The following is a 24,005-nucleotide window of genomic DNA, read 5'->3' as shown; positions in this document are numbered from 1 at the left end:
ACTTTTTACAATTATTTGTTTTTGTTTTTTTAACCAAAAAGTAGTTATCACTTTACTTAAGTCAGGAAATTCGGACTTTAAATATCCTTACAAGTGTCATAAAATCTACACTTGTCATTCTGTCAAGTACGTTGTTAACTGATGACGTGACACGCCACCAGCCCACCAAATTTACACGTGACAAACTAAATAATATTAAAAATTAATTTGTTAATGAAAAATTAAAACAAAGAATAATGCTCTCCCTTCCCTCTTCGACTCTGCAATGCTCACGAGCCGTTGGCTGCCTCACCTCCATCAGCAGATGCATAAACCACCATTATCGCCGCTGACAAGCCTCCTCTCTCTATTTTGTCTCTTCAACCTCGTCAACGGAAAAAGAAAATATATTATCCAAATTGGTTTCTAGTGGTCGACTGTTTGAATCGAAGAATCATATCGATTTGATTTGTCGACTACGATTCAGTTCTGTTTGATTTTCGATTCCATCTCAATTCGATCGATTCAATTCGATTTCTTGACCAATAATTACTACAAGTTGAAGGAATCAATGTTTATTCTCGCCGACAACGAGTCGACAACCATGAAACCTAATCTGGTGTGGGGGTGTGAAGATAGATAGAGACGGAGGTTTATTTTTGGGACTTTGCTATCGAAGGTGGGATATTAACATTTTTTGTATTTTTTGAAAAAGAAAAACATTTTAATTTTTAAAATTGTTTCATATGTTCTCGTGGGACCCACAATGTCATGTCATCAATTAACAAGAATTTGACGAAAAGTCTAACAGAAGTATGAATTTACAGGGAAAAAAAACACTCAAGGTATGAAAGTGTGACAAAAAAAATTAAAGGTAGCAGAGTGCGAATTTTACGGTATTTAAAAGTAGTAAAGTGAGAATGGTAATAGAATAAAATGCATTGATTCTTTTACTAGTTCTCACTGTCAACCAAACAATGGAATCGATTACATTCCCATTCTTATTCACATTGATTTTATTCCACTCCAACCACCAAACACACCACCTTGCACAAATGAAACCAAAACCTAGATGAAGTGTAAGGGCAACGCCTTTCTTTTTTTTTGGAGAAACAAGGGCAATGCTTTAGTGTAAAGGATTCCATTTGTTTTCATGTAGCTACTATTTGTCTCTATGCGTTGTGCTTGTTTGGTAGAGACTGGGGAGCTTCAACCCATGCTCTATAGAATTTGCCAGCTCATAAGTACGTGCAATTGTATCTGTACCAAGCATAAAATATTACTCTACACAAGCACGTGGATAACACGTATTGGATGACGTGAGATCTTGTATAATCGTAGGACTTCACGCATTGGCTTAACATGTGGGCCAACTTACGGTTTGATACCATGCATAAGTTGAGATTCTCTCATAAAAGCAATTGACAATTACTCTTTATAAGCCCTTCGAAGTGTGTCCGGCAAACAGGTCGTGTTTTCGTGTCATACTCGTTATATTAACGAGTCGTGTTATGTCAAACACATTACCTTAGGGTTCTTAACAACTGACGCAATAACGACCTGATTCGTTAACTAGTTGTGTCGTTTCGTGTCGGTTTGACAGTCATACAAGAAATTGTCGTGCCTAATGTCTATATCTGGCAAACGATATTGGGTTCTTAACGGATAACCTAATAATGACCTAACTTATTAACAAGATTCTTAATGGGTTACAAGATAATGACCTGACTCATTAACAAGTTGACCCGAAATCCGTTATTTTTGTATCGTTTCATGTCGAATTAACGGATCATTTAAGAAATTGCGAGCCCTATTTACAAGGTGTGTTCCACCAATAATTTACTTGCTTTATACATTTTGTTATCTCCCTTATTATATGATCAAAGTCTCGAGAAAAGACTGCAAGTTCCTGTCCGGCATCTAGCTGCCTTCATTGTCAAAGTGATTTGCTCCACAAAAGCACACGACAAAATCCATGTCCAATGAAACAAAAAGCGTGTCATATTACCAACCCTCACGAGTCACCACCCACTACCAGATTAGACAGTCCATGAAAGAAGAGAGTTTAACTCTTCCGGTTGCGACGGAGATGACTATGCCAAAATGTGGAATCTCAAAGACTTCACTTTGCACAACGACAGTTCAGAGTACCATATGTCGTTTACAACAAAAGTCAACTAGTTATTTCTTCGACTGCATCGGAGTCGGTGGATTGTTTTTTATCTTGTTACTTTTCTTTAGTAATGCTCATGCGCTAATTAGCTAGTAAATTAATATAGAGTTAATCACTTGATTTATAATACTTATGTTTATATAGACCGGTAGTTTTGAAAACCATCATTAAAAATAATCTTTGCACGAATTCGTTTGAATCAAAAAGTTTTTGTTACGTACTGATGGTTAAAAGAAATTGAAATACCTCTGTGAGTTTAGATGATCCAAAAATGATGGATTGTCATGACAAATGCACCATCTAATCTCTTTATAAAAAAAAAAAAAAACTGTTTTGTTATGTAACTGTGACCACATAGACAAACGAACAAAAAAGTTGTCGATTAACAATAAACTGGTTACGTCGTTAATCAAATGGCTAAAATGAATTTTGAATTTGATAAATTTGGAAAGGATGTATTTGGCACATAAGAAATGATACGATTAAGAATGAGAATATTTTAGGTAAAGTATAAATGGTCGCAATTGAAGATAAGATGAAAGAAAATCGGTTAATGTGGTTTAGAAACATGCACTGAAGACCTACACATGCTCCGGTTAGAAGTTACGACTATGAGACAAAGACTCAGAGCAAAATGGATAGAGGAAGACCTAAAAAACTTGAAAAGAGAGTTTAAGAATATATATAAAGTACTTGAAGTTAACGAAAGGCTCGGTGCAAAATCGAGAGCAACAGTTTTTTTAGAATTCATACAACTGATATCACTTATTAGAACAAAGCTTAATTGTTGTTATTAAAATGATGAACTTGATCGATAACCCAAACATTAAATGATACGAAACATTAAATTAAATCCCGAAAACGAACCCAAACAAGTGACGGTCTCTTTCAATTTTGCCGTGGGGGTATTAACAATTCAATGGTGTCTTTCTCGTGCATGTCACACGATTCAACCGATTATTAAATGTTAAGCAATGGACCAGTTGAAGTGGTTGAAATATTTATACAAAAACTTTATTTTATTTCCTTCATTTTTTTTTTGTTCTTCCTAAAGGTGGAAATTAAACAAATGGAATAAAAGAGACTATCTTTTTGGGTACAAATTAAAAAATGAAACCACTATGAATTAAAAACAGAAAGAAGGTGGATGAAGATTGAAGAAGGTCAACAAATTCTCGCAGATGGGTCATTGTTGTCATGAATATTTATTAAATGTATTGGCTTTTTATTTTGTTTTTAAGATTTAAAATGAATAAAAATAATTTTTAAGATTGTTCACCGTTAATTATTATGATATTTTAATGAGAAATGTCTATTAGATTGAGGGTTTTTTTTAATTAATTCCCTTAAACTGATAGTTTTTTTACATAATAATGAAAATGACATGGACAATCACAGAGACTATTTTTATCGATTTTAAATATCAAATATCAAGGTAAGGGTTGTGGCAATTTCACGAACCATTTTAGCTAAACAAAATTAATTATTTTAATATTAGTATTAATGTTATTAATATCTGTTTTAATTTATTTGAAAATTATATGGCTCTGTGACTCTTGTGACAAAGCGTGCACCTACCCATCGTCCTCCACCGTGCTCCATTTTTTGAATTGAATCTCTGCGACAAAAGAATCTCCGGATCCGATTTGGCGAATTGGGTTTTTTTCCGGAGCACCGCATAAATTCGAATACCAAATGGGTTCGTGTTGTTCGACTCAGAAAAGCTTGGGGCAGAGGAGTGATATGGTGGAGCAGGGCAAAGTGGACTACGCCGACGACGCTTCTCCGAAGGCCAAAGGCGGCTCGAAACGGTGGAAGAGGAAGAAGCCGGGAACTGAGAAAGCGGGTTGCGGAGATTTGGGCCATCAGATTGATATTCCGGGCAGATTGATCGGCAATGGAGGCAGCAAAGTCGCCTGCTTGTATACCCAGCAGGGAAAGAAAGGGACCAATCAGGACGCCATGCTTGTCTGGGAGGTTGGTTTGCTCTTCACTTTCTCTCTCTAACTTTTTACTGCTGTTTTGCTGCTTTATCATCAGCTGTGACCACATGTTTGACCGTGATCTGACGCCAATGTCAAAACCCATTTCTGCAAATTTACGGTATCTTTGCAGTTGGGTTTGGAAGATTGAGTAGAAAAACGGACCTTTTTGCAGCTATTTTTTTGGAAAAAAATCTGTGGAAACTGGAAAATGTGGGTTTATATTTTGGCAGGATGGTATTAATAGTAAAGGGTTTTATGGAAATGGGGGGAAGAAAGATTGGTGGTGTTGCTTCCATTGTACAGTTGCTAGGTCACTTTTTGTTGGTATTGGTACTATTTTATTCAGGGATTACTTTAATTGTGAGTTACATTAGTCTGTTTATAACTGTGTTCACACTTCAGAGCAAAGATTTTGCTAATCCAGTTGAGCTCCTGTACTAATATATTTGACCTTTGTGTGATTTTGGAATGACCCTTGCGAGGAATTTCGGCATGAATGCCCTGCATGTAGGCATACCGTACTCAGTTGCCCGTTTTACGTTATTTTTAGCTGGTCTTGGGAAGGACCCTTCTTCAATCTTCCATACCTCTGTGAGGCTAAGGAGACGTTTTTTATCAATTAAAAGATAAAGAATATACTTGAAATTTGTTACATTTTACTACATAATGATTTGTCAGTAAAATGTTGATTTCCCCTACGTCATTGAATTAGTATAGTCAAATTACAAAGCTTTTTGGAAGGTTGTTCCTTTATATGAAATGTTCTCTATTTTTTCTCTTGTTCATTTTTTGGGATCAATTTGTGCTGATTTGTTTGCAAGTTTCTGCTGTAGAATTTCGCCACAAGAAGTGATACAACATTTTGTGGGGTGTTTGATGGCCACGGTCCATTTGGTCACGTGGTCGCTAAGAAAGTTCGGGATTCTCTTCCTCTTATACTATGTACTCAGTGGAAAGCTAATTCAAACAGTGATCTGAGCAATCTCGATAAGGCTGAGAATGCGAATGGGAGCTCTAATTTGGAGGAACCTGCGTCGCCAAGCATTGATGATGAATGGTGCGAATCATTGGAGGTTCGGGAAAATGAAAAACTACCCGACATGTATCTCCCACTAAAAAAGTCATTCTTAAAGGCTTTCAAGTTAATGGACAAGGAACTAAAATTGCATCCAACCATCGATTGCTTCTGCAGTGGCACGACTGCTGTTACATTGGTAAAGCAGGTGATTGTTCATGAAACATCCTCAAAGCGTGTGTGCGTGTATTTCTATGCATCATTGTGTATTTGTATGTGACATGGTGTTTGTGTGCTTACATGGGTACGTACTTGTGCTTACATGCATATATGCGTATGTATGTACATATATACATGAATATATGATAGTAAAAAAACTTGGATGGGTACTGTGTTGATGATAACTTAAAGCATCACACCATCCCCTTCTAAAAGGAAAAAAATGTCTGAAAAGTTAGGGGTTGTTTGGTACTCAATTTGAAAGCAATATATAGTTTTTAAAAATGATGAATGTAGCTAAATTACCTAGTAAAAAGTTTCAAAAACAAATATTTGGATCTAAGAAGGATACCAAACGGCCCATAAGTTTTAAGAAGTTTATGTGCTGATGCTTTTTGTCATCAAGGGAAACATCAAGAACTTTGGGAAAAAAAATTTAAATATTGTTTGTCATTTAAACATTAACATTATGATCAACTACAACAACAACAACAACAAAGCATTTTCCCACTAAGTGGGGTCGGCTATATGAATCCTAGAACGCCATTGCGCTCGGTTTTGTGTCATGTCCTCCGTTAGATCCAAGTACTCAAGTCTTTTCTTAGGGTCTCTTCCAAAGTTTTCCTAGGTCTTCCTCTACCCCTTCGGCCTTGAACCTCTGTCCCGTAGTCACAACATTATGATCAACTAAATTGGTAAAATATGTTGGAAAATAAGTTTAAAAATGATTTGTATTTTCATATCATTCATATAAGTGATCATTCTATAACCAAAGGTTTCTGGAAACTTTGAGATTATACAGTTTTTTTACACAGAATTTTCTTTTTTATTTGTTCATAATCTGTTTTCTTTACTATAATAACAAGAAATCTGATCCTTCGGTAATTGCTTTTAGTTTTTTATCGTTATTATGAGTCTGTTCTATTCTTCTTTTCTTTGAAATTAATTTATTACGGGAATTCTTATCATAATGGCATTTCTTGGAAGCTGTCCTGGTTGTAGGCTGAACTAGACATTCTCAGTATGATGAAATTTCCTATCACTGTTGAGAAAACTAATCTCGAGGTTTACGGTGTTTTAGGGTCAGAATCTTGTAATTGGAAATGTTGGGGATTCAAGGGCTGTGCTAGCAACGAGAGACCAAGACAACTCTCTGATTGCTGTACAATTGACAGTAGATTTAAAGCCAGATCTTCCTGGTATCTCTCTCACAAATCTCATGTACAAAACCTGATACCTGACTGCAAAGAAAAATAAAATCCGTTGATGCAAATTTATTGACTCTTCTGTTTTTAGCGGAATCTGCTAGGATCCAGCAATGCAAGGGAAGGGTATTTGCTTTGCAGGATGAGCCAGAGGTTGCTCGTGTATGGTTGCCGAATAATGATTCTCCTGGTTTGGCAATGGCTAGAGCCTTTGGAGATTTCTGTCTGAAGGATTTTGGTTTAATTTCTGTGCCTGATGTTTTCTATCGCCATCTTACTGAAAGAGATGAGTTCATAATTCTTGCCACCGATGGGGTATCTTTCTTCTTTCCTTTTTATATTTTTGGTTTTTTGCGGCCTAAAAGTGCTCAATAAATTGTACATCATACAGGTCTGGGACGTCCTTTCAAACAAGGAGGCTGTTGAAATTGTAGCTTCTGCCCCCGGTCATAAAACAGCAGCCCGGGCTCTAGTGGACTGTGCCGTTAGAGCCTGGAGGCTCAAATACCCTACTTCCAAGAATGATGATTGTGCCGTTGTATGCCTTTTTCTAGAACAGTTGTCTGAAGCTGGTGAGGCTGTGACAGAGAATGATATGATGAAGATTAATGAAGAGACGAAGGTTAATGAAATGATTAAGATTAATGACGAGACAAAGAGTAATAAAGAGACAAATATTAACGGAGAGGCAATGGAGAGGATGGCAATAACAGAAGAGAATACTGATGATTCAGAAAGTGCTAGTTCTCATGCAGTTGTTCTTGAGCATTCGGGTACCATACGAAGCTGCGATGAGATTGTGCCCGTATCTGATTCAACAGAACAAAAGCTTCCAACGAAGTTCGAGGGCCAGTCTAAAAGAAGTTTAGCAGAATGCATTTCAACAAAAGAGGACGAGGACTGGTCAGCCTTGGAAGGTATTACCCGGGTTAACAGTCTGTTAAGCATTCCCAGACTCTTATCCGGTGATAAAAGAGCCGCCAGTTGGAGAAAAAAGTGGCTATGAAACATCGAAAGGATCTCCTCCGGTTTCAATCTCAGCAAAAAAGTTCATAAATGATACCTGTTACACAGCTACATTTCCTTTCTCAAAAGATTGATCGTTCAGATTCACGGTTAGAGAATCGGGCAGTTTCAGGTTGCCAGATACAGTGATCACACAGGTATCACACACTTCCTAGATGTATCAGTAAGCCGTCATATGTTAAGCAGCCTCTATTTTTGTTGACTAGTGGCCATGCAGATGTTGTTAGTGATATTGCTTTTTGGAATATGGATGAACAACTATATTGTAGTCTAGTGAAATCGAGCCGTCTTTTTGTTTTATTTTTCACTTTGAAACCTTGTCTACAGATAGCGAACCACAACGCTTTCCTCGTTTGTTTTCGTGATTATTTGTATCCCTATTTTTCTCCTTCATTGGCTCTTTAATCTTTTCCCCTTGTTGCTTCCTTGCATATTTAGACCTAAACCAATACTGGACTATGAAAGTCACCGGAGCATAGTAGAATTTTCACGCTTTTAAATGCACAGCCCAAGAATCAGCTTGTTGATATTCGGCGCATGCCATTCACAGGAGCATAGTAGAATTTTCACGATTTAAAAGAGTTTTCTAGCATGCATTATACACTACATTCATCACAAACATGTTATACGAAGCATGGTAGAATTTTCGAATCAATTAATTATATGTTTCTTTGGGTGAATACATTAATGCACTTGGAGAGTATTAATTCTATTGAAGCACCTCACCGTCCATATTTGCTGGGGGAATAGGTGCTATTTATTTTGGCTGAAAGATTATTTGGGAGGGTAGGTCAAATGTCGATTGTTGTTGCCATAACTGTTACGGGTTGCATGTGGGATTGGACATTCCAATCCGTACCAAAAATTTCCATCTAGAGTCGGAACATTTCTGAAAAATTTGTATGGCGTATCTATTGATCTGAGAATTTCAACATTCTAATCCAAAATTTCTCAAGCTTAGTATTATAAAAAAATTATGCATATTCTTATTTTATCATGTTTAGATATGCTTTATTTAGTATTTAGTATATTTAATCATACTATCATATATTAAAAATGAAGAGTATAACCAAACGTACAATTTTATCTTGTCTAATATGATTTTATGACATACACACACGTAACAGCCAACAAATATAACAAAAATTAAAAAAAAAAAAATGATGGATACATAAAAGTTTGAAAATTTTCAAAATCTTGCAAATTGTAGAATTTATGAATTATGTTCAAAAATTCCAATATAAAACCGATTCCAAAATTTCCGATAACTTCTTATAATCTAAAATTCCGAAATGAAATTAATATTTGATTCTATATTTGAATTGGCACTGAAATGTTTGTTTCCGATCTGATCCGAACCAAATCACCCCTAGTCGAGACATCATTCCTCACCACCCCTTTTTGTAATGGGGGTAGTAAAGGCCTCTCAAATGAAGCAAAGATGCTGATACCGTAATGGATTTAGGTACAATTATGGGTTTTATTCCATGGTCCATCTCCTTTGTGCTGAAGAGAATAATTCACTCATTTGCAATTTTGATTCATACTCTGATGGAATTGGGTGGAGTCATTTAAACTTGAGTAAAACATACAAATACAACCGATTACAAACTTTCAATCGAGAATAGAACAAGATAAATATTAAAATGACAACGAATCCTATATAAATTAGGGTCAATTTAGTGTACTTTACATTCCATTTTCTGTTAAAAGTTTGAAAACGGTTCATTTGTGTATATTCCATATAAACTTAGCCAAAATAACATATTTATGATAGCTTGGACAAAACCCTTTGTGATTTGAAAGGAACTACAAGAATAACAATAACTTTATATTTTTTTATATTCGGTACAAGTAATTTTTTACTTTAAACTAATCTAAATGGAAAAAATAATTCAAACTCATATATAAAGAAGAACACATTTGCTTTAACCAATGTGGCTACGTCCACATATGCAAATAGAAAAATGCTAAAGTGACTCTCTTAAAACCCAGGAACTAACAAGAGTAACAATAATTTTATATTTTTTTATATTCGGTACAAGTAATTTTTTACTTTACACTAATCTAAACGGAAAAAATAATAATTCAAACTCATATATAAAGAAGAACACATTTGCTCTACCCAATGCGGCTACGTCCACGTATGCAAATAGGAAAAAGCTAAGGTGACTCTCTTAAAAGCAGAACTCTCTGTCACCTCATGTTTTTTGCACAATATTTTATAATGTTGGTACAATAATTATGCCAAAAACATAAGGTGGTGGGTAGGGGTGGGCACTTGGAACTGAAACAGGAACCAAATTAAACCACACCGAACGGTTTGGGTTTGCGGTTTTGAAATGGTTTCGGTTTGAAACCGAACCGCAGTGTAAGAAAACAGTTTAGTTTTGGTTTTGACTTTTGAAAATCTCACCGAAACCGAACCACACCACAAATATTTAAAAGACATTTTATTAAATATCCAAACGAGATGAATATTGTTTATGGTTAAACCAAACTTTAGCATTGGATCTGCAAAATATAATTGCAAGAGTAAAGCTACAAAACAGTCCAATGAAGTGATCAAGTCAAAGTTTAAAACTTACATTTGGGAAGTAACTGCAGAATCCTTATCAACTTAATTTGCGCATAAGAATGGGGAGCAATGTAATTCTCATTGCCAAAGCTTAAGCAGCAATTACTATCCACCTTGTTAGCGTAGTACTTAGCAACCTTATCTTGGGTTGTTACATATTTGATTTACTCACTTATGTTGTAATTATCAGATTATGATCCCGTTACGACTCTTTGTATAGTTGATAGACATGTATCTATATATACAACAAATGAAGGAATGAAAGATTGTCACTTCCACAAATATATCTCTGCATTAGTTTTCTACGTTCTTGCTGTAAACCTACAGCAGTGTTTCTACATTTGCTGCACTTCTACACACCTAGAAATAGCTTTGCTTGTTGAACTCGTGATTTTAAATTTCCATTTCTAATTTTTCCTTTGATTCTTTGAAACTGCTCAATTGTGAATGTGAATATTTGATAGTTTACATCCAGGAAATGTTTAACAATGTTTGAAATAAGGTTTTAAACTGTATATTTACTAATAGTGTTGAGAAGAGGTGGGGGGGGGGGGGGAGGGGGAAGAGAGAGAGAAAGAGGAAGATAAAGAGATTTTTTTTGCATTTTGTATGTAAATGGTTTGAAACCAAACCATAATCGTTTGAAACCAAACCGTAACCGTTTGAAACCACACAAAACCGAATCAAACGGTTTGGTTTTATTTCGGTTTTAGCTCCAAAACTGCACTTAAAATCGCATCAAACCGAATCGTGCCCATCTTTAATAGCGTGAGAATCTATGAAAAGCCTTAATTTAAGATAATCTCCTTAGCATTTCTTATGGAAACAACAATGATTAGTCATCAAGAAAGAGAGAGACAAGGTCTCTGAATGTAGTTGATGATCCATATGTTGGTTTCTGTGACTTTTTTCTTCTTTCTTCTTCGCATCTTTTAAACCTTATGCTCTTTTGTTTTTTCAGTGCTGCCACCTTCGTTTTATCCTTTGTTTATTACTGTTTGTAACTGTGCTCAACAGTGTTAAAGACGGAAGATTCCTCTGCAGGCAGGAGCATGATTGTATGCTATAAACTCATTAATCATGTAAAGGCATGCTCTTGTAACAAACGCACACCCAACACCCCACCCCCTTCCCTGAAGCACAAAGTTGGAATAAAAATTGTACTTGGTATTATAATGCATCATTCTCGTTCTTTTGGTCACTAGATGATTAAATATTTACGATTAATCACCGTTTTATTCGGTAACAAGACTCAAGAATAAAAGAATAGTTGACCAATCGTTGATAATCAAAAGATACTTAGTATTATAATACATCAGTCTCGTTCTTGTAATTACTTGATGACTAAATATTTATGGTTACTCACCGTTTTATTGATATCAGGACTCGAGAAGTTACCGATTGTTGTTGATCAAAAGAACATTATAACAAATGAAGGCAAGAGAAATTGTGGATAGAAAAGTTCTGATGTGTGATTTCCACATATATATATATATCTGGGAATGAAATTTGGAGAGAAAAAAGCTGCAAATTGTGAAGTATTTTCTCGTCTTGTGCGAGCAGACATAGGATCTTCAGGGCCCCTTAATTCATTTTTTTTCACACTGATTTCCACATAGAGCTAAATAGTGCATACAGGGGTCGGGGGCTAGTGTTTCTATCTTTGGCCTGCATATTAAATACTATTGTTTTCTAGTGATTTGTTTCTAACCTAGATGCCTTTTCACCTCAGCTGGCATATCATGCTGCAAAGCATGATGCAAAGTGAATAATGGTATACTGGTGAAGCCATGAACGAAATAGAATCTTTTTATTGACTACTTGATATGATATTTCACCTGTGAGTGACTGATCAAAGTGTATTTTTATTTAATTTGTCCTTGTGATTTATAGTTTGACAACATACATAATATTTAGATCACTATAGTATATAGCCTTATCCATGCATAATATGTATTTTTATTTGATGTGTCGTTATGATTTAAGGGCAGACCTTAAACCCTTCACCACCAAATCACAAATCATATTTAGGGTTTGAATTTTTAGTCGACCATGAATGAAAATCCCCAGTCCTAAAAATTTCACAACTTACGATAAGGGTTTCAATCATTTCAGATCTGATGACCACACTCTACCATCTGATCAGTTCTCCGTGCCCGCACCTGATTGCCGCAAACCGAAGCGCTACTTGATTGTTGCAAACCCCACCGCAGTATACTGCTGCAAATCCGCTTCGCTCCTCTGCTGCCAGAATCCGTTGAATCCGCTAAAATCACCATCCCACCCAGATCAATACCCACACTATCATCGCTTTAGCAACATGGCACGAATTCTCCTTTTGAGTTCCGTGCTTGTCACATCATCACTTAGCGGTCAATTTAATAGATTAACTAACGAATGCATGACCTTGCAACTAAAACATAAATTTGTATATGACATTGCAATATATTAAAAATAGGTATGATGATGCAATTAAACCAAACTTGATGGTGCAAAATGTAGTTTACCCTTATTACTTTTACATCATTTTGTATTTGATCAACTTGTAAGTTAACATAAAGACGATATGAATATAAATGTGTAAACTACTGAAACGCACCAGTTACTAGGATATTGTTTCTTTACCAGCGATAATGGGAGAGAAAATCACGCTTATATGAGAAATCACACTTATATCCTCGGGTATAAAAATAAATATTTTTAACCAAGTAGGTTATAAATCTGTTGATACAATTAGATATGTTCTTGTTTGATGTGTAGTTGGGACAATACGCAAGTACGTAAGACAATACGCAAACGTACTGTGATCATTCTTTCTAATTTTCTTTTTATTTAATTTGTTAACATGATTGAGCACTACTGTTATTGCATGCTCAGATTCTGATGATCCATCTAATCTAATGACGACTTAAGTTAGCAGAGCTGCTTAATCTAAAAGAATAAAAGAAGAAAACAGCCATATGTGTACCCACACACGTGCTAGGGTTTGTAGTAGGACCACACAAGGTACATTGGGACAGAAGAGTTGAAAGGATTGCTTGTGTAAATCATCGATCATTTCTGATTCTGTGCCTCCCTGTACATGTTGATACTGCTGACAGAAAATATATATATAGGTGTATATATGGGCTTCCAAGCTCCAGCAAGTAATTTGAGCATTGATTGCATCACCTGTAGGGATGGACTCGACAGAACTTTTTAGCTATGTGGGGGTTTTCTCCTTTTGGCTTGTACAAACTTTGTGTTTTCCTTTTATCTGATGTGAGATATTCTCTTCAATTATTATTATTATTATTATTATTATTTTTGGAAAACTTCTCTTCAATTATTTTGGATGGTAAATTTTGGATGTTCTCTTCAAATATTTCATTGTTTCCCATTATACTGTTGATTCTTGCATAAATTCACAATCTGTGTGTATGTGGGGTTTTCTCCTTCTGGCTTCTACAATCTTTGTGTTTTCCTTTTATCTTAAGGAAAACTAATGAAAAATGTTTGAAAGTTTGAGTTTTAACGATAATGACAAAATAAATGGTAAAGTGAATAGTACAATGATTGATTTTTTAGTGTAAAAATGTAGTTTTTCGTTAAAGTGAACAGTACTATGAGCTTTTCGTTAAAGTTTTGTTTATCTTAAGCATGTATATAAAATAGTTCATAGTAGACATCCCTACACCAAAGAGTTGTTGGAGTGGGTGAGACTTTTAAATCTCTCTCTCAATACCTGGTTAAATTTCATATGGTCACTCGTTGGGGAGAAAGAGATATGAAACAAGATCAGTTCGTGGTGTTTGGGGCCGGAAAGTCCAGTGATGGTGAACTCGTTTAGTGGAAGTGTCTCTCGTTAAGGCTAAAAAATTCCTAGGGGCAATATGTTAAAACTGTCCCACATCGGTGGGGTGAAGAAAACCAAAGGGATTTAAATAGTATTACCCCACTCTAACTAACACCGAAGCCTTTTGTGGTAAAACCCCACACCTGACGGATTGGGCAGGTGGTTAAGTTGAGGACAATATCGATGTCGTTAGAGCGGGATAGGCCCGGCGATCCAAAAATTCCAACATGGTATCAGAGCCTATGGTTGCGGGCCCGTGCAAGCCAACGAGCTTGTGTGCAAGCCAATGAGCTTGTCACCATCCAGAAGGAAACAAGTCTGAGCTCTTAATAAAGAGACGACCGTTGAGTTCCAATTGAAAACAAGTGGGCCCAACTTGAGCCAACCTCTGAGTTTCAATTACCGATGTGGATCTCCATGTGTGAACCACTAAATGAGGTTACACGTGAGGCGAGCTTGTGTGCAAGCCAATGAGCTTGTCACCATCCGGAAGGAAACAAGTATGAGCTCTTAATAAAGAGACGACCGTTGAGTTCCAATTGAAAACAAGTGGGCCCAACTTGAGCCGACCTCTGAGTTTCAATTACCGATGTGGATCTCCATGTGTGAACCACTAAATGAGGTTACACGTGAGGGGGAATGTTAAAACTGTCCCACATCGGTGGGGTAAAGAAAACCAAAGGGGTTTAAATAGTATTACCCCACTCTAACTAACACCGAGACCTTTTGTGGTAAAACCTCACACCTGACGAATTGGGCAGGTGATTAAGTTGGGGACAATATCAGTGTCGTTAGAGCGGGCCGGGCCCGACGATCCAAAAATTTCAACACAATACTCACATGAAACAAGTCTGAGCTCTTAATAAAGAGACGACCGCTGAGTTCCAATTGAAAACAAGTGGGCCCAACTTGAGCCGACCTCTGAGTTTCAATTACCGATGTGGATCTCCATGTGTGAACCATTAAATGAGGTTACACGTGAAGGGGAGTGTTAAACTGTCCCACATCGGTGGGGTGAAGAAAACCAAAGGGGTTTAAATAGTATTACCTCACTCTAACTAACACCGAGGTCTTTTGTGGTAAAACCTCATACCTGACGAATTAGGCAGGTGATTAAGTTGGGGACAATATCGGTGTCGTTAGAGCGGGCCGGGCCCGACGATCCAAAAATTCCAACACAATACTCACACAAGTGGGCCTAACCTGAGCCGACCTCTGAGTTTCAATTACCGATGTGGATCTCCACGTGTGAACCACTAAATGAGGTTACACGTGAGGGGGAGTGTTAAAACTGTCCCACATCGGTGGGGTGAAGAAAACCAAAGGGGTTTAAATAGTATTACCCCACTCTAACTAACACTGAGGCCTTTTGTGGTAAAACTTCACACCTGATGAATTGGGCAGGTGATTAAGTTGAGGACAATATCAGTGTCGTTAGAGCGGGCCGGGCCCGGCAATCCAAAAATTCCAACACAATACTCACATGTTGGCTACGTACGTATATTAGCATATCTGCATATCCATTAATTTCTTCAATCTAAAAAGATAACTTACTAGTGCGGTTTAGTAAAGATGTTAAATTTTGAGAGTGTTATCTATAGGTGTTCAGTAACGTAAGATGCGTATATCTTAGCAAGGCTTTGATTACGACACATTGGTCATTCCGATTCTCACGTAAACATTCCTGTACATAAATCTAAAAGAACACTGCCAAGTGCCAACTATACTTTGAGCCTTAAAATTCTTTAACCCTAACATTAAAAAGAGGATGCCATTTCATTCTGTTGACCTGTCTATCAAGATCTTTTTATCCACATGTGTGTGAGTATGTGTGTGTGTGTTTAATAGTATATATTTACTATTTACAAAGTGAATAATATTGAAAAGTGAAAAGGCAGCCACAACCACATCTATCCACATGGGGCATGCATGATGATGCCGAAGACCCAGCGAATCCAACAAAGAGAGACAAACAAGGAAAACACAGGTGTCAGCGATGAGCGAAGATCAGAGGGTTTAGCCAACGCTGGTGACATGTGCAGCAAGGGCAAAGCATGAAAAAGCAATAATATTATTCCACATTTAAGGCTTTGCGTGTAATCTTTGTTGTTTGTTGTTGTTGAAATTACAGAAAGGAGATCGATGCAGAAGAAATAAAAAAAGTAACAAATATACAGAGAAGGGTTTTCTCTTATTTTTTTTTCTTTTTTTTTCTTCTATTTTTTCCTCTATTTCTATTTGAACGCTCAAGTCACATCAACATCTTATATTTTTTTCTTCTTATTCTTTCATTCCTTCCTATTTGAACGGTCAAGCCATATCAACATCTTATATTAATTTTTCGTAAAGAGAGAAATATAAAATAAAGAGTGTGAAAGAATGAGATGGAAGGGAATAGAAATAAGAAGGGATAATTCTAGTCCCAAATATACGGCTATCCATCCATTTATTTTGCCCTAAAATTCCATTTCCCACCTCTCCTCTTATTTTTAAGTACTTACGTGACATAAATATTATAATCGTGACGTTTCATACTAATTATATAATATTATGGGTAAATTTATCTTTATTAGTTGACACGAAATAACACGATAATTGCATATTCCTTGTGCCATGCAAGGTTCTATCCTCCTTCCTCCGACTTTCTACTTCATTCATTACTGCTGGCTGATGCTTTTTCCTTTTGTTTCCTCTGCTGAATTAAATTTCTAGCTCTTTCATATCGCAATTGGCCTGCAGAACCGGTACCCATTATTATGCATTTGCACTATTGATTTCACATACAACTGCAGTATTTACTTGCAGCAACAGGATCAACAGTCTTTCTCTTGTACTTGTGTAATTAATTTTCTTTTTATTCTGAATCAATTTTAAGTCGCATGTAATAACTTTGAAACAAATATGTCCAGAAAACACCTTGTTCTTGAATCTCCTGCATCTCCATTTCGGTTTGTTTATTATAAGTTATTAGTAGTACCAGCAGAGATGAATTATTCTTATGGCTCGTTTTAGAATAATGGTAGTAGGGTGTATATAAGCGACTAGCTAGTTGAACACCAAACTTCGTTTAATTTTCACAACAGTCGTCAAATATAGAATTTATTGTGCACACCCAGATGGCCTAGCTAATTATTAGGTCAATCCCGGCATATAGGGCATAGAGATTATATTGATATTAGCGTATCTCCAGAAGAGTGTTAGAATTTTTTTTATTTAAAAGTGTCATTTACTAACCCATTTGGCATTTTTATGCTAATTTTTAAATTTGTCACTCCAATTGATCCTTTGTTCAAAAAATAAAAATAAAAAATAAAAAAAAATTGTCACTCCAATCCACTCTTCAACCAATTCTTCAAATTTTATCTTTCACCTTCAAATATTAACATCTTAACTTCATCTTGGAGTTCAAATTTTATTTCCAAACTCTTTATTAAACAAATACTTTTGAATATAATATATTACGGGAGTCAATTTGCTAAGTTGAAGAAGTAACAACTGACCTTGTATTGCTAGTTGCTAACTCGGTTAGTGATATGGTTTTCCTACATGGAATAATCTAACTTTGTTAAGCAATGGCTACCCCTTAGATATGCTCTTTAGCATGTCACATCACACAATTACGTGATACTATTAATCTTCAAACTATTATAACACGGACATATCAATAAATAACAATAACATATATACGTGGTGTGATAGACAAACTCTAAAGTTTACCCTATTGTTCCAGTCCTTTTGGCCACAGCATTTATAGAGTTGATTTTTGAGTAAACGGAGGGTAAGAAATAAGAAGTAAAGATATTTTGCAAGTCTTTCGTACAAACACACTGACATTTCTTGTGGTGGTGCGTGGGGCTGAACTAGCTACGTTAAAGAAAAAAGTATATATGAGATAGTATTTTCTGTTTTGACAAGCCTTCAAGTGTTTTTCAATGCATAGATCTAATGTGGAAACACACTTGATTGAAACCACTAAAAGTAAGAGAAATAGAAGGAGATCGAGAGAAGAGGCCTTTTCTTTTGTGTCTCCCCTTGAATCCTGGTGAAGCCATCTCCTGTTTAGGCTGCTATTGAAATTTTAATTATTTTTTTTCAAGATGCCAATCGTGCAATTGATCACGCTGCATCTATTTCCAGGGGTCCACCAAGTATTACCAGGTGAAAATGCACAAACTGGAATCAATTAAAAACACTTTTCTTTTCCTTTTCTTGCAAGAGTTATGTAAGTTTGGAATGCCAAAGGAACATTTCCAAGATGCTGGCAAGGTTTCATCAACTTATGGAAATTATATATAACAAATTAATCTCTAGCTAGCTATCTTGCCAAGGACTGTTGTTGACGATCCATTCCCTATATGAAAAATGAAGTATTAGTATATGTCCTATATCAATGGGTAAGTCTATAGTAACAATAAGAATATCATTCTGTATTTTAACAGTAAGCTTATCAATATGATTATAATTTTGACAATTATATATAATCTTACTATTGACAGTTGAAGATAAAGCTTGAGAGCGAAGAAAAGAGAGAAGAAGAGAGAGCAAATGATTCTTTTGATTGAATGTATTACAACCTTGTTTTACAGTAAAGGCTGCCAATTCCTTATATAGCCAAACCATTACATGTCACAATTACTACAATACCCTTCTAACAACCACAACTAACCACAACTATATTAACAAACTATTTCACTAAAACAATGCCAAGTGTCATTACAATTATATCAATTATTACTCCCCCCTCAAACTGAGCTTGGAGTAACCAAGTAAAGTTTGAATTAACCATGTTCCTGAAGCTGTTCTGAAATGCCAAGGCCAAGATTTCTGCAATGCCTCAAGAATATTGGACTAAGGAACCCTTTTGTAAATACATCCGCAACTTGATCCCTGGTAGGTATATATTGAACAACAAGATCTCCTCTTTGCACTTTCTCTCGAACAAAATGATAATCAATATCAAGGTGTTTGATCTTAGAGTGAAAAACTAGATTAGAGCTTAAAGCTAAGGCACTCAAATTGTCGCAGTGTAACAATGGAGGAACTGAAAGTACCTGATTCATGTCTTGAAACAAAGACTGAATCCAGAATAGACCAGCAACAAAGTGTGTTAAGGCTTTATACTCAGCCTTTATAGAACTACGTGAAACTATAGACTGCTTTTTAAATTGCTATGAGATAGGATTACATGCCAAGTAAATCACAAAATCGGTAATCGACCTTCAAGTATTAATATTCGCAGCACAATCCGAGTTAGAATAGGCCGTAAGATTGAACTCTGAACTATTTTTATAATGTTAGCCACAGTCAAGTGTGCCTTTCAAGTATTGTAAGATGCGTTTGACAAGATGCATATGAAGATCAGTTGGAAATGTCATGAGATGTCGACAACATGTGCAATATCAGGCCTAGTAAAGGTCAGATATTGAAGAGCCCCCACCAAGCTTCTATAATGGCTAGAATCCGATAATGGAATACCCTATTTCTCAAATAGCTGTGTATGAGGCTTGAATGGTGTGGATGTGGGCTTATAAGTCTCCATTCATTCTTTCTTCAATAAATCTTTTGCATATTTAGACTGATTGATAACCAGTGAACCATCTTCTTTGTATTGAATATGTAGACCAAGGAAGAAAGTTAATCTTCCCATGTCTTTGAGATAACAAAAAACTGCTGCAAGATCTTGTATAACTGCTTGAATTTTTGCAGGACTAGACCCTGTGAGTATCATATCATCAACATAGAATAAGAGGAGAATAATATCACCTTCATCAACTTTCAAAAATAGGCTAGTATCAGACAATGAGGTTTTGAATCCCAGAGATGGAAGATAGCTAGTGAACTTCAAATTCCATGCTCTCCGGGCTTGTTTTAGCCTATTGAGAAACTTGACAAGCTTACACACATAATCTAGACAAGAGGAATCCATAAATCCTTGAGGGTGCATCATATAAATTTCTTCCTCAAGATCACCATGTAAAAAGGCGTTTTTAACATCCGATTGTCTCATGTTCCATCCATATTAAACAGTAAGAGTTAGAATAATCCCCAATGAAGCGTGTCTTATAAATGGACTGAATGTTTCAGAATAGTCCAATCCTTGTTCTTGTGTGTGGCCTTGTGCAACTAACCTCGCTTTGTATCTTGAAATTGAGCTATCAGGGTTCTTTTTTACTTTGTACACCCATTTGCTTCCAATTATAGTTCTATGAGATGGAGGTGGAACCAAAACCCATGTCCTCTGAGTTTTTAAAGCATTATATTCTTCTTGCATGGCTAATCGCCACTCAGATTTGGTTGATGCAGCTCAAAACATTTTTGGTTCCTCAACTTCTTGTATATCAGCTATAAATGAGAATCCACCAGAAAATGTATCACAGCAAGTTTCACTAGAACAATAGTCCATAAGCTGTAATGAACTTAACTCAGGCAATGTAGTAAGATAAGTTGCATAATTTATTTTATGGAAATTGCTCCTTTTTGAAATCGAGTTTGGATACCATGTTGCCTATTATGATGCACTGGAATAGTAAAAGAATCAGTTCCAGAAGATGATTCAGAGAATGGTAGTATTACTTGGAGTTGTGCTAGATTGAGAACAGAAAGCAAATGAGGTGTATCACTGGAAGGGGAAAGAGTAAGACCATTTGCTGATGTTGATGAAGAATTAGAGCTTTGAAACTATGGTGTATGATGAGTTGCAGAATTAATAGATGATGTATCATTCAGTGATGTTCCAGAAATAGTAGTATGAATTGCATTTGGATGTGAGGCTGCACTATTCTTATTCCTATATTGATTACTTAAATTTTGCAATGGTATTGGAACTGGCACAATGACATGTGAAGGTTGAGAACCATCATTCACAGACTGATCACTTATGTGAGATAAACCCAATTTTGCAGGAAGCAATGACTTTTCAAATATAACATGCCTTGATATAATGCATTTCTTAGTCTACATATCATAACATATGACCCCTTTGTATCCCATTGCATAGCCTAGAAGGTACCCATTTTCGATCTGAATTGTAGCTTATTGACATTATAAGGTCTTATCCAAGGAACAACTATTGTCCCAAAAATCTTCAAAGATTGCAACTCAAGAACCTTGTTATATAATAATATATATGGTGACTTAAATGACAGAGTTTTACATGGCATTTTATTGATTAGAAACACTGCATGAGAACAGGCAAAATACCAAAACTCTGTGGATAGACTACCAGCATTGAGAAGAGTCAGTGCAATCTCTACTATGTGTATATGTTTCCTCTAAGATACTCCATTCTATTGAGGAGTGTAGGGACAAGAAATAAACTGCATAATACGTTTATCAACCAAAAAGGATGTAAAACATTTGCTGGTGTATTCACCTCCACCATCTGTTTGAAGTCCCTTGATTGACATCCCAAATTGAGTATGAACAAAATTGTAGAATTTAACAAAGATTGCATACACATCTGACTTATTGCACATGTGAAATATACAAACAAATCTTGTATATTCATCCACAAAAAGTACATAATATCGATATCCTTATAAGGATTTTACAGGAGATGGAACCTAAATATCAGCGTGTACCTTCTCAAAAGGAACTAAGCATCTGTCATTTCTAATAGGAAATGGAATTTTTGACATTTTCCCTTGAATACAAGAAGCACGAGTAGTGTGTTAATCATCTAAACTATGTATTACCCTAGACTATTTCAACATTACAAACATAGTATCATGAGCAGAATGCCCCAACCTTTGATGCCAAACACTTGATTTCACCATTTTTTTCCAAGCAAGCAACATGATCATTTGCAACAGATTGTACACCTCTTGACTTGTGAATCACAAGTATATGAAACAACTCTTCTGGCTTACTTTTTCCGTGATACACTACCTCCCTTGTCTTCTTGTCTTTCACATAAAAATTAGATTCATCACATATAAACCAACTTTTGTTATCCACACACAGTTGTTTAGCTGAAAGAAGACTCCTTGCAATGTGTGGAACATAAAGAACTTTGTTAAGACTAAGGGAATGATTATCAGTTTAAATTATAGTTGAACCAGTATATTGAATTGGTAAACTAGAACCATTACCAATGGTTTTTTTCTCAAATCCTTGGAAATGAACAACTTGAGTCAAAGAAGATATATCAGCAGTCATAAGATAGGAGGCACCTGAATCTACAATCCATGAATCCTGAGGAACAAATTGAGTTGCTTGTTATGCATTCATAGCTGATAAGGATGGTGGTGGTGGCTGTCATTGAAAAGAGTAATTCCCTTTATGAAAACAATCAACTGCAAAGTGTCCCTTCTTACCACAAATTTGGCATTCAACCACAAAACCAGTAGTGAGAGTGTTTGTATTTCTATGAAAACAATTGGCAGATGTGTGATCTTTCTTATTGCAGATTTGTCATTCAATTACAATATTTGTTCTTGTTTCAGTGTTGCCTGTCCAAGAACCATTTCCATTATAAGCTTGTCTCGATCCACCTAAGTAGTAAAAATTACCATTGTTGTATCCTTTTCCTCTAAAGCCATTGTTGTTTCTATAAGTGCTTCCATTGCCTTTGTATTGACCCCCGTTATAAGATCTATATCCATTATTAGAATATTGAGGCTGAAACCTTGTTGATTTCCAGAATTTGAATGACTCACAAGACCATAACCAAAAGATTGAGCATTTTGACCAGGGAGATGAGGTAATGATGTATCCGGATAGAATGTATGAGAATCACAAGGGTAATAGATGGATGAGTAGATGAACCATATGGCTGTTGTACAATAATTCCCTATGTATTAGCAATAATGTGATTATGTCCCTGAAGATTAGAAGAAGATGCACCAGATGATACCCCTGACTGTACATGTTAGAACCAAAACCCATACCAATAGTAGTACTAGAATTAGCACCTTGAACATAGAGAGCAGACATACTTTGAGACAACAAATTCATTTCTCCTTCAATTTCCTTTTCAGCACCAAGTAGTTGAGCACGAAATTCCTTCAAGGTAATAGATGATTCCCTTGCCAATATAACAATTCTAATAACAGCATACTCATTTGGTAAACCAGCCAAACCAGCAATCATGATATCATTCTCACCCTGCAGCAGTTAATTGATCCCTAATGTTTTTCAATCGCAGCAAGTACTTATCAATACTGTATGTATATGTACCCTTCTAAATCGTATGCAATTCAGTCTTTAAGTGATTCACTCGAGATTTAGAAATTGAGGCATATCTTTCAATAAGATCGGATCAGGCCTCGAAAGCCATTTCCATTATAAGCTTGTCTCGATCCACCTAAGTAGTAAAAATTACCATTGTTGTATCCTTTTCCTCTAAAGCCATTGTTGTTTCTATAAGTGCTTCCATTGCCTTTGTATTGACCCCCGTTATAAGATCTATATCCATTATTAGAATATTGAGGCTGAAACCTTGTTGATTTCCAGAATTTGAATGACTCACAAGACCATAACCAAAAGATTGAGCATTTTGACCAGGGAGATGAGGTAATGATGTATCCGGATAGAATGTATGAGAATCACAAGGGTAATAGATGGATGAGTAGATGAACCATATGGCTGTTGTACAATAATTCCCTATGTATTAGCAATAATGTGATTATGTCCCTGAAGATTAGAAGAAGATGCACCAGATGATACCCCTGACTGTACATGTTAGAACCAAAACCCATACCAATAGTAGTACTAGAATTAGCACCTTGAACATAGAGAGCAGACATACTTTGAGACAACAAATTCATTTCTCCTTCAATTTCCTTTTCAGCACCAAGTAGTTGAGCACGAAATTCCTTCAAGGTAATAGATGATTCCCTTGCCAATATAACAATTCTAATAACAGCATACTCATTTGGTAAACCAGCCAAACCAGCAATCATGATATCATTCTCACCCTGCAGCAGTTAATTGATCCTTAATGTTTTTCAATCGCAGCAAGTACTTATCAATACTGTATGTATATGTACC

The 24,005-nt window shown here is 35.9% G+C and overlaps 1 protein-coding gene across 1 annotated transcript; it reads left to right on the top strand.

Annotated features, from left to right (window-relative positions):
• Window positions 1-3,694: 3,694 nt before the first annotated feature.
• LOC126616660 (probable protein phosphatase 2C 6) lies at window positions 3,695-7,902 on the top strand. Its single transcript, XM_050284741.1, has 5 exons — window positions 3,695-4,129; window positions 4,971-5,360; window positions 6,453-6,570; window positions 6,668-6,891; window positions 6,968-7,902. Exons 1-5 carry the CDS (start codon window positions 3,848-3,850, stop codon window positions 7,580-7,582), a joined length of 1,629 nt encoding a protein of 542 aa, XP_050140698.1. The 5' UTR covers window positions 3,695-3,847; the 3' UTR covers window positions 7,583-7,902.
• Window positions 7,903-24,005: the final 16,103 nt, after the last annotated feature.

Source organism: Malus sylvestris, chromosome 3, assembly GCF_916048215.2.
Source record: "Malus sylvestris chromosome 3, drMalSylv7.2, whole genome shotgun sequence".
Classification (NCBI taxonomy): Eukaryota; Viridiplantae; Streptophyta; class Magnoliopsida; order Rosales; family Rosaceae; genus Malus; species Malus sylvestris.
Note: the sequence above shows the minus strand (reverse complement) of the source record. Positions and strands in the feature narration are given on the sequence as shown.